This window comes from Haplochromis burtoni, unplaced genomic scaffold, assembly GCF_018398535.1.
Source record: "Haplochromis burtoni strain Fernald_Lab_line unplaced genomic scaffold, NCSU_Asbu1 Contig_87, whole genome shotgun sequence".
NCBI classification, from domain to species: Eukaryota; Metazoa; Chordata; class Actinopteri; order Cichliformes; family Cichlidae; genus Haplochromis; species Haplochromis burtoni.
In genome coordinates, this window is record NW_024582448.1 from 890,758 (window position 1) to 907,509 (window position 16,752).

At 39.5% G+C, this 16,752-nt stretch overlaps 1 protein-coding gene across 17 annotated transcripts in view; it reads right to left on the minus strand.

The window, feature by feature from the left end:
* obsl1b (obscurin like cytoskeletal adaptor 1b) overlaps positions 1-11,787 on the minus strand; it is a 37,489-nt gene extending 25,702 nt beyond the window's left edge. For 4 of the 17 annotated variants that reach the window (XM_042222487.1, XM_042222488.1, XM_042222493.1 and 1 more), the window contains exons 1-13: positions 11,358-11,785; positions 9,748-9,796; positions 8,516-9,615; positions 5,106-5,375; positions 4,011-4,271; positions 3,594-3,905; positions 3,216-3,482; positions 2,625-2,900; positions 2,158-2,433; positions 1,645-1,920; positions 1,064-1,339; positions 457-738; positions 43-315 (exon numbers count right to left, since the gene is read on the minus strand). In XM_042222487.1, coding sequence (XP_042078421.1) covers positions 43-315; positions 457-738; positions 1,064-1,339; positions 1,645-1,920; positions 2,158-2,433; positions 2,625-2,900; positions 3,216-3,482; positions 3,594-3,905; positions 4,011-4,271; positions 5,106-5,375; positions 8,516-9,530 — 3,784 coding nt within the window. In that variant the 5' untranslated portion in view covers positions 9,531-9,615; positions 9,748-9,796; positions 11,358-11,785. Of the gene's footprint in view, positions 1-42; positions 316-456; positions 739-1,063; positions 1,340-1,644; positions 1,921-2,157; positions 2,434-2,624; positions 2,901-3,215; positions 3,483-3,593; positions 3,906-4,010; positions 4,272-5,105; positions 5,376-8,515; positions 9,616-9,747; positions 9,797-11,357 lie in introns of all 17 variants that reach the window. The other 13 variants (XM_042222490.1, XM_042222489.1, XM_042222495.1 and 10 more) reach the window with 13 other exon arrangements.
* Between the last annotated feature and the right edge of the window lie 4,965 nt (positions 11,788-16,752).

Genomic DNA, 16,752 nt, shown 5'->3' on the forward strand with positions numbered 1-16,752 from the left:
TTTCTTGATTCTTAATTGTGCAGGTACAATGAGGGGAACCACCTTTTATGTCCTCATTTAACTGTACATCATGAGCTGTTTCACAGCCAAACTTCACATCACCAGAGGCATATTGTAACTGGAGGGGAAAGATTTGGCTACTTCTCTGGGATTCACTGTCAGTTTCCCTTTTGGGGTAGATCTGGGTTCCATCTTTGTACCAACAGGCTTTGGCAACGGGATCTGAAATCTCAAATTGCTGAACAATTGAGCAGTGTGGTTCAGCAGAGTTGGCCTTCTCGTCATCAGGGTCAAGTAGATATGTTGGAAGTGGCACTACAAACAATCATTGGGGGGGAAACTGACTTTAAAGAGAAACTGATACATTATATGTTTATATAGAAATGTTACTAGAAGCTGCACAAAGAGTTAGTACAGCTGAAGCAGAAACCACATTTGCAGAAAAGGTATAATCACCTTGATTTTTTACTATTAATTTGGCAACATCATCTGCTGTTGCACAATAGTATGCTCCAGAGTTTGCAGGATGAGTTGGTTCAATAACAAGGGTGTTCTTGATGCTTCCATTTTCAAACTCAGGCTCTCTGTCAGGCTGTGTATCAGGTTCTGTATCCCTCTGCTTTGACACCTGGAAAGCAGGGTCTGAGGATTCACAGGGTGGTTCAGCGGGGGGGTACGTTGCTTCAAGAAACTGTGTCTCCACAACCTCCAGCGAAGGCGACAATGGCAACGTTGGAGCTAAAGATTAATGATTAATATTATGACTATGGACTTAATGGAACATATTCATACTATGAAGAAAAGGGCAATAAGTTTAACTTCCCCAAAACTGGGAGGTAATCTGCCATCTCAAATTCAACGAGAAATGCATTTTCAAGGGTTATGCTTTTTTCATTTAGTCAGTACACATTGATTTTACCATGGACAGTTACAACTTCACACAAAGCACCACTTTAACACAGACACACAGAAACGCATATCATAATGTTAGTCATATCTAGTCTCCAGAAAGCTTTAGAATTAGATCCAAAAGTAAAACAATTTAATTGTAAAAACAAATCACCTTTAGCATCCACAGTGAAGTGGATAGTGTCATCAGAAGTTTCACAGCTGTATAGCCCTGAGTGCAAGAGCTCAGCAGATGGGATAATGAGTTTCCTTGATGTGCCATTACTCTGTATATCCCAACCATTCTGTGGGATGAGCTTTTTACCATCTTTATACCAGCAGGCAGGCACAGTAGAGTCTGCAACCTCACATTCCAGCTCCAAAGGTTTGCCCACTTCGAGTGACTTGGTTCTCTCAACATCAAAGATAGTAGAGTTCGTCACTGGTATAGCTAGCATTGGGAATGCAGGACAGCTAAATAAAATCAAGGCCATGGAAATGGATACCTTACAAAAATGTAACTGCTGAGCAGAAGATGAAAAGGGCTTTGGAGACTTATAATTCACAGAGAGCCGCAGGAGTCGCAAAACCAATGTATATAAATAGTAATCACCTAGTGAGTTAACTGCTCTTTAAAGTTATGTGCACGAAACACTCCTTCAAACCACATAGTAGAAGCAGGGATTATTAGTGGCATCTATGAAGAGGGGGGGTGGGGTTACAAAATGAACGCAAAGATAAGAAGCGTAAAGTCACCTTTGATCTCCACTTGAAACGCCACGGTATCATCCTGTGTGGTGCATCTGTACACACCAGAATGGCTCAGCTCTGCAGACTGAATAACTAATGTCCTTGTGTTGCCCACTGAGTGGATTTCTAATCCAGAGCTTGAAATGAGCTGTATTTCGTCCTTGTACCACAGCACATGGGCCTCGGGATCCGACACCACACACTGTAGCACAACGGGGCAGCCTGCTTCAATCGACTTGATCCTCATATCTTCAGGAATAGCTGAGAACTTCATAGGTGGAGCTATAGATATGTTTAGATTTGATGTCAACCTTAAATCAACCTCATGCCACTTAGATTTTTTATCATAATCTATCTACTGACCACTTCTAACATGCTGTAATACACTGAAAAAAGGTAGCGCACACTTAAGCACTTCTAAGATGAAAGGCAACAGACAACATACAAGAATGTCATTAGAGTTAGTTGCTTTGCTGAGTAGGAGCTCGTTAATGTTTCACATCACTTAAAACAAATCACCTTTGATGTCCACATTGAAAGTGATGGTGTCACCCTTTGTCTTGCAGCAGTACAAGCCAGAGTGTGAAACTTCTGCTGAATGGATAATCAGATTCCTCATCAAGCCATCGGATATGATATCTATCCCACTTTGAGAATGGAGTTTTGACCCTTCTTTGTACCAGTGCACCTGGGCAGATGGATCTGAAAGCTCACATTGTAAAACAATTGGGCAGCCTGTTTGGATGGTTTTGTTCCTCTCAGCATCTGGGAGTGCTGAAAACCTCACAGGTGGGGCTATGGATATTTAGATATTTTAATGGGTTGGTAAGTGGTAAAAAATAAATAAATCAGATGATTCAAAGGAAGACAGCATGCATTTTTTACATAAAAAAGATGTTTGGTACAAGTCACAATGAAGAGGGTTAGTCTCTGTAAAACAAAAAACAAAACAAAAAAACGCAATGTAAGAAACTTGTTCTACTCACCCTCTACTTCCACATTGAACCTGATGACATCATCAATGGCATCACAGCAGTAGACTCCTGAATGTGATAACTCTGCTGACTGGATGACAATTCGTCTCATGGTGCCCTCTGATTGGATATGAAGACCTTCCACAGATCTTAATTCCACCCCGTTCTTGTACCAGTGCACCAGAGCTGCAGGGTCTGATACCTCACAGTAGAGCACAATGGGATTCCCAATTTCTACAAATTTATTTCGATCCATCTCTGACAATGGGAAAAACTTGACAAGAGGAGCTGCAAATTTTAGAAAACACAAGGAAAACACTGAGTGTAATAAAAGGTATGTGTTCACAGGGATGGGTTTTTTGGGGTGAGACACTGACAGGTGTGCTTGCTCACATACAGCCCTCTACAATTGCAATTGGATGACTGCCTCTGGCGGGCTGTCCAAGTTCAGGTTTTAAGCAGAAGACTACATGGTGGCTCATTGGTAATTGTTTTCTTGTAATACAAAATCCATCAGAATGCATTTCTGCAGACATTTAAGGAAAGTAATACGCCACCCAGCCTACAAATTCATCTTCATTTTTCTAAATGTTCCAGACATACCTTGAATGTAAAGTGCTGCAGAATCACGGATGCCATAGGCAATGAATGTAATCTCAGCTCCATTATCTGTATCGCGTACTCCTCGAATGCGGAGAGATTGGTGTGCTCGTGACCGACGCATGGAATACCGCTCATCTTCCTGAAGCTGAGTCCCATTTAAGAACCATGTACCAATAACTGAAGCAGAAAGCTCAATAGAGAAGAGAGCGTCTTGCCCCTCTGGCACCAAGGCATCCTGTAAGGGAGCTTGTATTCTGGCCACAGGAACTGGAAAATAAAATTGTGTTTAATCATATAGCAAAAGTATCCTGTTGTGATTAATTGAGAAATACAGCAAGTGGTATTGATTTAGTGCAGTTGTAGTAAAATAAACATTACCTAAGTGAACAGTTTTAGGGAATTCAACATTATTGCTTTTCCCATATTTGTTGACGCTGCAAATACGAAAGCGGTAATCCGCCTCACATGGAACACTGTCACCAAGGATCTCCACAGAGGTTGCAGAATCAGTGGTCAGACACTGAAGCCATTCTTGCGAACCAGTGCCCACCTCTTGCCGTTCAAGCACATATCCAGAGGGAGGATTCTTTCGTGAGTCCTGAGCAGGAACCCATGAGAGAAGAGCTGCATTAGCACGCTCTGTGTTGATCTGCACAGCCACTGGACAACTAGGTGGACAATGTCTAGCCGCTGAAACCAGAAAAAAGTCATCATGCACCAATGTTGCTTCGAAAATTGATCAAGTTTTGTGACAAATATTGTATCTAAGACACTGTAATTTTCAGAGGGCCCTACATTTCACTCTTAGCTGAGAGGAAGTCTTGGATCTGCCGACAAGGAAAGTCACGAGGCCAGAGTCTTGGGGCATTGTGTTGACGAAAACCAGGATGTGAGTTCGACCAAAGGATTTAATAATGGTCTGATGGGTTTCACGCAGCTCTAAGCCATCTTTGTACCAATGTATATCCATCTCCTCTTTTTCTACTTCAACACAAAAGGCAGCATTTTCACCTTCCAAGACATCCACTTTTCTTGGAAGCTTCCGCAAAATTGTGCCTGCAAAGAAACACCCAAGAGAATTAATACGACACTCACAGTGCAAGAATTCTTAATAGTTAGTAGCAAACATCCATCCATTTCCATAACTGCTTATCCAATTTAGGGTTGTTCACAGCTGTCACAGGTTCAGAACAGTTTGTCACTTTATATGTTAAACATGCAAATTTTGCAGCTGATCTCATCAAGAGGACAAAATCGTTTCCCAGTGCCTTCTTTGCAGGTCACAGTTTTTGATCTGGCACCTGTGTCTGCAGGCATCTGTTTTTGTATTGCACTGCTTTTGTAAAGCACCTGGTTTAACTTGGTTACAAAACTAATGTTTAACACCTATGCATTCATTTTTGTGAAGATCTGTCCGTTTAGCCAGGACAGGTTTTTACTTTTTTACATGCTAAAGAGTCTTGATATTGCAAGTCACATAGGTGTTTTTTTTATTTTTATTTTGAGATCTCCTTTAGAGACTCTGACAAGCTACTCTGTGTTTCAACTGGAGGTGTCATGTGCACAGCCGAGGAAAAACAATGTTCTCTGAGGGCTTTTCTTTCTTCTTGCTGAGAATAATGAGCACTTTATTTTTTAATTTCACAGGATTTGTACTGAGAGTCAATGTTTTCACTGCAGGAACAACAAACCCTAAGGCAGTCCTACAAACAAATCTGAGATAATGTGTTTTCTGCAAATACTTTAAACCAGAAAAAACTGACAAACACACCACCTTCACCACCTAAAGAAATAGTAATTATATTGCTTAGTCTGCATATGAAATCGTTGCACATTTTTGCATTGTGTTATTTTTGAAATAGGATCCGATATAAAGTAGCTCTAATTTACCTTTTACAGCTACCTCTGCAATGCTTCTGCCCCCATCAGGCATCTCGCAGAGGTAAATCCCATCATCATCAACTCCGATGTCACGAATTGTCAGTCGTCGTTTCGTTCCCCACTCCTCCATTCCATATTTGGCCCCTGGTTGCAGTCGTCTATCCTCCAGATACCATGTGATGGGAACTGAGTCCTCTGGAACTTCACACTCGAGAACAGCCAAATCCCGCTCCCACACTTCAAGATCAATGAGAGGCTGCTTGAACCGCACAGGCGGCTCTGGGACCAAAGAAGTAGAAGAGCAACAGTTTGAGCCAATATGATATCTCTCATAGTGCTAAATGTAAAATATTCAAATTTTATTTGATCTATCCAATGAATTTAGTAATTCAATATAAATTCTTGAAGCGAGGTGATCTAGCAAAAGCTCAGACTACATGTGCCCTTGTAGTAAACACTGTAAATTGGAATATATTTGGCAGTAAATTCCAGATAAGCAAACAAGATGAGCAAAATCATGAGACAAGTGGCTTATTTAGCTGAGGAATGGGAAGGTCATTAACACACTGGGGTGTTAGATAGAGAATAAAGTGTTTGTAACTGACACCATCAGACAGTACCAGACAGTTGTAAACAAAAGAATGTGGACTGTATTTAGTGGCGTGTGTGTGCAAAGCTCATCATTACCTTATCTTACTAATGTTTTAACGAGGCCAGTTACACACGCAGCTATACAAACCATCTTCCATTTAAAATTTCTTCTTAGCCACCACTAACCATTAACTCTATCTCAGTTCTATTTTTTCTCTCCAGCTGATACAGTACAATACTTGAGTTTGGACTTCTTTGGGCCATGTGAGAAATAAGATCCTCTTCCCGAAGATTTCAATCACATGGACACTGAGTCCTGGACCCTGCACAGGCTAAGTAACTTTGCAGACATCCTACCGCTGCGTAACTCTTCCTCAAGCTAATGAACATTGCCTGTTTAGGTATCACTTGGGTCCAGTTTCAGATCATTAATACATTTCCTTCAACTGCCAGTGGACCAGGGATGATCTGATTGCTGATTATTTGCAGGGGCAATATCTATCTCTCTCTCCCTATATAGATAGATAGATAGATAGATAGATAGATAGATAGATAGATAGATAGATAGATAGATAGATAGATAGATAGATAGATACTTTTGCCATGCCTTTTTGGCCCTACCCCAGTATATGGTCTCAAAGTACCTCTTTATCTCACTGACATCATCCTAGCATCAAATGGTTAGAAATTTGATCCAAGAACACCCCACTCTCTACTCCTCCATTACTCAGTAAAAAAGGCACCACAGGCTGTGGCTGTATCTGCATTTGCAGTCTGAGATACACAATATTGTCTTAAGCCACCCCTCAATTCTTTATATTTTGTTACAAAAATAGGTTTACTGATTTATTGACACATGTGCAAACATACATGGAAATGCAGTATACAAGACAACAGAACAGTGTGAAATGCTTGAAAGTCAGTATTTGATATGATCACATATATTCTTTAAGAAAGTCCAACCATAAAGATTGCATGAACTCTTGCACAGCTCTCTTGTAATTTCTTTACCTAGTTTTCAGGAATAGTTCTCCGGGGATTTTGAAGAACATTCAAAACTCATCTTGTTACAAAGGAATATTAGGGACATGTTAATCCTCTCAGGCTCAAATTTAACTTTTTGTTGCTAATGCACAACCAAGTCCTGCTGTGGTACTTCTGAGTAAAAAAAGAACTCATAAAATTACCGTTGTTGTTTCAAGACAAGCTGCCATGGTTACTATACCCTTTGTATACCCACTAACCCTTAAGGTTCGTGAAACTGTACTTCAGAATCTGTTTTAGTACAAAGCCAGGATATGAGTTCTCTTTTAGCACATAAACACAGTGTGGTGATAAGTATAAGGAAGATGTTGCAGAAAGTTGCATCTTGACAGACAGAAAAACACTCAAACTTGAAAGAGTGGATTTGCACAAAATGAAATGGCTGGCAGTGGACAGATGCAAGGTTATCAATGGTTACACCCTTGTGCAATAAAGAGTGTGTGTCAGTGTATGTTAAAGGTGTTGTATCACAAGACAGCTGGTCAGTTTGTTTCACTAACTCATCTAAACAAGGCTTTTTGTAGAGGGTGTAGCAAATGTGGCAGACTTTTTTCTCAAAGTCAAAATACTATGGTAGTTTGAAAAAAGAGTTAATCTTGAAATTTAGACTTTATTATTAAAATGATCAATGATATATTTTTCTTAACTTGTCCCTAATACTCCATCATATCTTTGGATGACTGCTTGCTATGCTATGTTCTTTGTCAAGATGATCCCACCCAACTTCAATAATGTTGAGATCCAGGCTCTGATGAGGCCAATCCATGACTGTCAGTGTTCTACTGACAATTTGTTCCCAATGGAATGAAGCTACTACCACAGTTTCCAGATGGGATTTCATTCAAGCAAAATGCTTTCCTAATTCCATCAGTTTTGGCAAGATCTCCAACACCGCTGGCTAAAATACAGCTCCAACCCCACTTTGTTTTACAGATGGCTGTAGACATTTACTGTTGTTGCTCTCTCTGACCTTCGTTAAACACGATGAACCAAAAGTTTCACATTTAAATAACTCCATATGACCTCTTCCTGTTCCCTTCACTATGAAAGACTTATTGAGATCAACTGAATGGCCAGATTTGTCTGTTAGATCCTGAGTCAGGCTTTTGCTGGATTTTGTCTTGTTTTTAAGGACATGACTTTCAGATAGTTTTTAAACCTGCTATTTATTCTTTTGTCCTCCACTTGTCCAGTTTCCTAATATTTTTCAGGACACACTGCACACGATGTCAAGATATGACAGGTTTTTAGCTAATAACTCTTTGGAAATCACCTTATTGGTACAAAAATACTATTTCATCACATTGTTAAACTGTGATATTTTTCACTTTTATAAAAATTTATAAAAGATTCAATTAAAGAAATTAGAGCAAAATATGTAAATTTTTGTGACATGTTGCAGGTACTGTAACCGTGCCTAAAACACAATTTAAGACTGGTTCATCCCTTGAGTTAGCTCACTTTTTTTTTTTTTTTTGGCTTGAATGAGACATAGGTCAGTGTTAAGTGGCTTAACAATCAAGCACAAAAAAAACGTGTTGTGAAAATGGCCAGGTACAAGGGGACTGGTCTTAAAATGAGGGAAAGAAGAGAAAAGCTTTGAATAACCTTCAGAAATCCTGGAAAACTATTGCTCGAGGTCACTTTAAAAATTACAACAACTTCTGGCTCCTTGTAAGCAAAATATAAATAAGTGAAGGGTGGCTCCAGACTGACACAGTACTGTACTTTTACATACTTTTTTAAATAAATAAAAGTTGGCACTGAAAGTGATCTTGACTTACCCTTGACAGAAAGGTGTACAGCACTGAGGGTTTGCCCAGCAGTATTTGATGCAGCGCAAACATAAACTCCGTTATCCTTTTGCTTACAATAAAGAACTTTAAGTGTGAAGTAGCCTTCTCTGTCCTCATATAACAAATAACGCCTTCCAGACAGTATGAGTCTACCATCTTTCCTCCAAATTATTTCTGGTTTGGGTTTACCAGTCACAAAGCAACGGAATTTGGCATGTTTGCCCTCTGTCACAGCAAACATTTTTACTTTTGTTGACTTGGTCATGCTGTAGTCTTTTAGGCGGTTTGGCAGTTGCCTGCCACTCCTTTGTTTTCCCTGATGGACTTTCCAGTGGCCATTTATGTAGCCGTTGCGATTTCCTTCTTCTTCATGTCCTGGACCTGCATCAACAAGCAACACAGCTCCTGCTAGCGCTTCCCCAAATTCATTTCTTGCCTTGCATGTGTATACGCCACCATCAGGAGCACGGGTCTTAAAGATCTTGAGCTGGAACCATCCACCATCCTGGTAGCCTACACTGAAATGTGTGCTTTCAAATATTTCATTGAGTCTTCTACCGTCTTTTTCCCAGATAACCTCTGGCTTTGGGTTTCCCCAAAGCTTACAAGAGAAGACAGCATCTTCCCCACGACCGACACGAGTGGAGAGGGGCTTGATGAGGAATAGTGGCTTATTTTCCTCCCGCAGCTCCATCTCTTGCGCTTCACCTTCCACCTTCAGTGTGGCAGCTGCATAAGTTTCCCCAATGCTATTTTTTGCTTTGCATATGTACTGTCCACTATCCTCAGTTGTGACAGCTGAGATGATGAGATTGTAAACATTGCCATCCTCAAAGACCCTATATCGTCCTTGTGGGTCAATCTTTTCATTGCTTCGCTCCCAGATAACGGCAGGCCTTGGATCACCACCAATCTGACACTTAAGCACTGCATCAGTGCCGCTTTGTACCACTACAGGTCTCGGGTAGGCTAAGAAACGTGGTGCACCACCAAAGACATCCATTGTTGCTTCTTACTTAAGCAGTATAGGAGAGCAGTAAGTGGCTATTCACTGGTGCAAGACCAACCTACTTCCACACTGCAGGTTTCTACAAGAAGAAACGAAAAATTATTTACTTTCAAAACAATCAGCTTAGGCATGCTGTATAACATTGAAAAATGAAAAGACTAGAGATTAAATTTGTTTTTCTAAATTATAAAGGTGACTCAGCCTTAAATACCTGTCTGTGGTATGTAATTATTCTTCCATTTTCCCATAGGAAATGAACCCTTTGGAATAGATTCAAACACACATTAAAGCACTCAGCCGCCTCCCACTTTAAGTGCATGCATTTCAGCACAAACTCATGGTATGATTATTAGGGATAATTTAATTAGGGCTGTCTGCATGAGAGAAAATCACATGTTAACAGTGAGAGCGGGACCAGCCTAGTTCGACTGCCATTGCAGCCACAACACATAGCCAGTACAGCTGGTGCTGTATTTCAATGGGAAAGTGCTTAATATAGTACAGCCTAAATAAAGACCTGTGAGGGAGTGTGTGTCAGGTATCACAAAGACAGCTCAGAAACCCGCGTGCTCACACAAACACCAGCCGAAATCAGTCTCCCCACCCAAGAGGCCTTGCTGTCAAAATATGGTGAGCCTCCTTCACACCTTTTGTTGGCAGCGCTGTTGGACAATACTTTCTTTAAATGTCACAGTTTTTTTTTTAATCGCAATCCTGAATCAGTATCGCTTAGCCAATCCTAGGAACCAGTTTTTATATAAAAGTTAGTAATAGTTCACGACAGCTTCAATTTTTAAATTGTATTTAATTTTATTGTTATGAAAATGTATTTAGTACTAAATACTAATATATTTATTGGAATATAAAATCTATAGAATATATTTATTTTTAAATATATTCTTGTCTGTGTGTGCTTTAGGACACGTCCTTAAGTGTTGAAACTAGGGACAGGAATGGAGAACATGTTTCAGTTGAGAACTGGTTGCAGTTTGTCAAATTGTTCAGGAATATTTTCCCTCAGGTTTATCAGTTTCTTTAATCACTGCTGACATGTTTTCCTGACAGTTCCACATTGCAAAACCATGAAGTCATGCTCAGTGGACAGGAGTTTTTGCACACTTGAGTGACTTTCAACCTTCTCTGTACTCAAAAAAGGAAAAAAAATTCAAAGATAATTAAACAGTTAAGGTGACACTGATCATCTGTGTAGGCCTGCTCTTTTTTTTACTCATATTCTACTTGTTTCCACAAATCAATGAAAATTTTGATCTTAAAAGGAGAATTGATCATGGCATTGTCATGGCTAAAATGTTATCACTATCCACCCGTAATTGCAACTTTGTGCCTATGGATCCATTTTTCAGTGTCAAGAAATCAAATCAAATCAAATTTTTTAAAAAAGGTTTTCAATGATAGATTTTACATAATTTTTATCATAATTACCATAAAATACTGTTGTTACTGATTTTGTAAACTTAGCCCACAGTTAACTGATGCAAAACTGAATAATACTGTTTTATACTCTTTACCATTTTCCAAAAATAAAAAACTACAATATAAATAAATGATTTTAAACCCTTGAATAACTGAAAACTGATGAAAAAGATGCACGTTTTCTTGGAACGGCTGAATAATTTCAGATGTTTACATTTCATACTTTGCATAAAATTTCACACAGACAGTTTAGAGATTGCATTATTAGTTAAATATTCCCTGTGGAGGTTTAAAGAGGAGATTAACCCCTGTGTTTACTTGTCTGATTTAATTGGAATGACCTCTGCCCCTTGTGAAGCTGTGCTGTGTACCCCTCACATGACCTACCTCGCTTCAGTCGCCAGGAACAACCGTCAACATACATTCCGGATTTGCAATCTCCGTCCGAGTTAAGAGGCCGCCCGTCTCCTGAAGGCTGAGTAATGTCCCAAGTTGACTTCAGATTCAGAAACATGCTACCACATGCTGTCCTCAAAGGTCCCAAGTTTTACGGCAGTACATTTTTCTTGACTTTTGTCCAGTAGAACAGGCAGAAAACGAAACATAAGCATCCACGGGAGCTTCCTGTTTAACTACAACAGAGCGGTCCCCCAATCTCTGTGTTGTTCAGGCCCTCGACACCCCAAGTGTCATTGTTCATGGAATACTGTTAAATGCTTTTGCAGCTGCTGCTGTCCCCTAAAAATACTGGCTGCCTCGATGACAGCAGTGAAGATAAGTAAGGCACTTCCACTCATTTGCCAGCAGGGGCTAAAGATAGTAAGGTGGCCAATGCAGGGCAAACTGCTTAGCTTACTTGAGGTTTTGCAATGTAAAGTCATTAAGAGAACAGCAAGCTTTTTAAGTTTTAATGTTTATCATCATTAAACTCCTCATATTAACCTTTTTTCTTTCAGATTACACTTTGTAAAGCACGAATTGTTTGTTAATACGATTAAGTTGGTCTCATAAAGTTTCAGCTTTTAGTCTGTTGTTATTGTGCAATATGCAAACGACTCAAGGCAACAACCAGCCAATAGATAATAAAACCACCCATGTAATGTTGCTTAGGTCCGCCTCCTGCTACTAAGATAGTGGAGATTAACTGAGCCATAGACACAAGACCTCTGGGGGTGTCCTGTAATGTCTGGCACCTACATTGGTTGTAGGGTGGGGCCTTCCTCGATCTGGCTTCTCCTGGCACATCTCACAAATGCTTGCTCAGACTGGAGCTAATCTGGTCAAAGCCTTGGGCTCTTTGTTTTCTTCTTTGAGCTGTTCCTGAGAAGGTTTTGTGTTATATGGATAATCAACTGTTAGTGCAATTTAACCTGTCTGTTCTTCCATAGTAGCCAATAGCCTGTATTTGATCCTATACCTTGTGGTAAAAGCAGGCATTGTATGACATGCGTGCTGGAGTTTTTCAGCGTGTAAGGCTGTTCTGTGATTATGAGATCTTTCCTTAACGTGGGCTACAGTGTCCCTTCAGCTGTTTAGCTGCTCCACTGCTCACACTCCCTCCTTCCCAGATTTCAGCTGTTGGGAGTAATGTGATATAACTCAGACCTCTGAAACTAGTTATGAAACAATTTGTGCCCACGATTGAGTAACAGTTCAAATTAATACATTATAAAATGTAAAGGATATTTTGCACATCATGATTTAATTTAACATAAAAATAGTGAAATGTCCAACATCAATAAAACTGTGAAGTAATGTTTTCTTACATACATAGCTCTAATGTTTGTTGTGTTTTAGCTTAAATCCTTTAAAGGTTGTGCATGGTGAGGACAGTTCCTGTATTGCAGACTCAGAAAATATACTAAATTATTACTGGAATGGTAATGACAGATTACCTCTAATGTAATGCGGTTTTACTTTTGACAGGGGGTACTCCTTTGTCCCTTGCAGAGACCAGTCTTCAGCTGGTGATGTCTTTTGTAATGTTAAAAATATGTAATTTTAAAAAGGTGCAAAACTGACTACCCATTATTTAAAATATAATGACAGGTAGATGGGCTCCCAGTTGTGTAGCATTTTTTGGTCTTTTACGTCTCACTGTGGAGTCACAGTGTGAACCTTTGCACCACCAAACTACCAGTATGCAACATGAATACAGAAGAAAACTGACTTTTTACCCAGTTTCTTGTTGGATGTGGCCTAAAACAGACAGTCTCCTGCTCCTTAAAGTTTAGATTTAAAATATAGAATCTTTTTAGCTACCAAAAGATATCTATGCTTTCCTTTAGGTGTAATAATTACCTTTGGGGGTGCCCAGAATGCCCCCTAGGAGGTGCCCAGAACAGATGAACACCTCTCACTCCTTTTGATGTGTCATTCCCCAGTTTCCAGAACATACGGCTGCAGATCTGTTGATTGACAAAATCAATCATCAACTTGCAGCCTAAGATGTCCTGGTGCCGTGTGCACTTATGAACTCCCTTATGTTCAAATAGGATGTATGTTATGGAGAAGCTGTGTTTAACATAGAAGTTCAACAACAAAATACTGCTTGGGTTCATATGAGCAGCCTATTCCACCCCTCCTGGTGACACCAACACACAAGCCCCTCCCAAACAATAAGGTGGCAAATCGCTGAGAGGGATGCTGAATGTGTAAGTAGCATAGAGATAGAAGCATAGTTCAGACTGCTTGATCATTTTATTATTTTATGTATAAGGCTTAATAAAAGAAACAAAACCCCAACAAAACAACTTGAAAAAAGCAAGTAATATTATTTATGATTGTTTTGTGGAAAAAGGACCACCCGTCTTTCTGTAAAGTGTTTCTAAAAGACAGCATTTAACAGATCATTTTGTGTTGTTTTCCCTTAACAGGAATATGAGGAGACACCCACAGAGCTGTGGACATGTTCAGACAGCAGCCTGAAGGTCTGCAGACTAATGCAGCAGATTTTAATAGTTGGTCTTACAGGGCTGAATCCAGTGCCTTTCCTGTGATTTCACGTTCACTTAATAACAAAACAATAAACAAAATGAAACAATAAATTAATGATTTAGTAAAAAAAAAAAAAGACATGCATTTGTGCATCTTGCTACCTCTGCATATATTGGCAGCATTAACATGCATCAATAAACAGCGTGCTTTGGATCTTAAGCCTCATAAAATCTATGGGGATTTTTCAGATTGCAACAAAATATTTAATGATGCTGTTATTGTTCCTTCAGACCAAAGAACCTAGCAGAGACACAGACAGTGCAGTGTTGTGTTATATCACATTTAAATAATAAGCACAACACACCCAGCAGTGCAGTGCACAATAAAATGATAGATAATGGACAATGTTCAAATGTTGCATTTGCAGGTTTTCAAAAGAAAACCAATTTCATCCTCTGCTGGTCATTTTGTGTAAGTGCAACATGACTCAACACAGCTCACAACATGCAAACCTTTCAAGGTAAAACCCGAGACATATTAAGTCTGCCAATCCAAAGGCTAGGTCCCCAACTATCATGATTTTTAATATAACTCCGTTACGATTATTTTTTAATCTGTTAGAAGACTTACATAGCGATTTTTCAATCTATTGTTGGCTACAGTAAGGCCTGCAGTGTTTGTGTATGTGTGAGTGTGTGCTTGTATCATTATTTACTGTAAAGTTGTTCACAGCTGAAGAACAATGATTGCACAGGGTGGATATTGCACAATCAAAGGAGACATACCCTTCAGTGTTCATTTTGTTTTCATACATACAGTTATTGTTTGTTATTTAATATTTTACCTACCCTGGGATACGTGCTGTTTTCAGTCTGTGTGCTTTGGCTTCCATTTTCCTGTGCTACCTGTTTTTACATGTGTGTCCTAATCAGTGCTGAATGTTTGACGTCCACGTTGCTTAATTAATGACAAACTTAAAAATAAAAAGTAAGAGAAGGTATAAAAGTTCTCTCTTAAAAATACCAGTGTGTCTCATGATGAATATGATGTTCTTCTTTTGTAAGCCAATTAAGCCAATCAATGAGCAACACTTCCACTTGTAATCCATCAATCTATACACCACTGCATATGAAGGCGAGTTCATGTGTGTGCAGTAAGAGCAGTAAATTTGTGTGTATATTTGCACATAATCATCTCACTTGTCCTGCAGTTTTGTTTTGCTCACATCGTACTGTTGATGTCTGACGCTTTCAAATGTAGCCTCTCAATAATACAATAACAGATGTGCGACCAACTCAGATAATGTAAATGTACCGCTGATGCAGTGTTTGAAGCCAGTATGAAGCAGGAATTATTATTTCTAAGTCTTAAATTCAGTGAAATTAAATTTCTTCTTATTTTTCCTCCCAAAACCTCCATCTTCATCAGGTAGGTCTCACCTTTTTATTATGTCTGTGTAAGATAAATTACGGTAAGCCCTCTGAAGCTACAAATGATCATTATGTTGTCAGGTTTGTGCTTGTGAACCCACCACATCTCGAGAATATAGTGACAGTGCAAACTTATATGAATGACTGAAGGTTTTCCTGTGGAAATCAGAGGTTTGCTCAGGTCATGCTGTAGTTCTTCACCCATTCACAGTCAGCTAATACCAACAGGTGGAGGACAACCAACAGCAACTTGGATTTGACTGGTGTGAGAGACAAGCTTTACTCAATAAATTAATGTAGAGCACATCTTATCTTTGTTTGGGACAATGTGGGGTGCTTTACTAATGCTGGGAAGGGGTCTGATATTAAATAAACAGAGACACAAGTAATGCAGGTTAAAATGTAAGCGTCAGTGGAAGCTAAGGTTTACTTTTGTAGTCTTGCAGTACTATCATGGCTGTTCTGTCTGGCAATCATTACCAGGCTTTAATATGAATGCATCCACTGATCAGCACATAACTTTGGGGGTGCATGCTTCATGTGAGACTCGTGTTGGCTTCTGTAAACAAGAACAGTGTTTGTGCTTAGAAACATCCGGTCTCAGGGTGAAAAAGTAGTCCATTCGTTGGTTGTTTGAGTATAAAATTCCCCATTATCAGGCTTTTTAAAGCTCCTTCTATTCATCTCATAAGCCACAGTGAGAGCACTTACAGGGACTAGAAAGAGAGATCATATTTCTGCCATATTAACTTCTCTTTGTTGGCTCCTTTTTAAATGCGGGATTTGATTTAAATCTGTTTTGTCCCACTCATCTGTTTTCACTCCCTTTGTGTTTATATGCTGCTAATTCATGTCATTAACTTTGATCTGATCTCATCTGTAGTTTGTTCTTTGTCCTGTTTATTGTTTGTGGCGTCTCTGAAGCTCCTCTGGTGTCTCTCTTCCTTCAAGCCCCAAACAGCTGCATACATGGCGGATCCTCCCTGAGCCTGGATCTTCCTGAAGTCTTTTCCTGTTAAAAAGGAGTTCTTCCTCCCTTCTGATGCCTATGCAAGGGGCGTCTTGTGATTGTTGGGATGTTGTCTCTTATATTGAAGGGTGCTGACTTTATTGTACAAAGCACCTTGTTTCAGAAAACTCTGTAGGGTCACATAAAGTGGGATAGTTGCTCACCTCACCTCAGCTGTGATGTGCTGTCTGCTCTCCTTTTAGTATCAAATGTGAGGAATATTTTAAATATGCGTTTTAGTTTTACTGCGAAATGAGAATTAAAGTAATAAAAAAAATAATGGTGACAATCCCCTCCAAACACTTTTATTGTTATTTAACATTTCCATAAGCATACAGTCGTCGAAATGTGCGGTAGTTCCCTTTTAGGACCTGGCGGAAGTCCCTGATGTGGAGTCCTGCAGGTC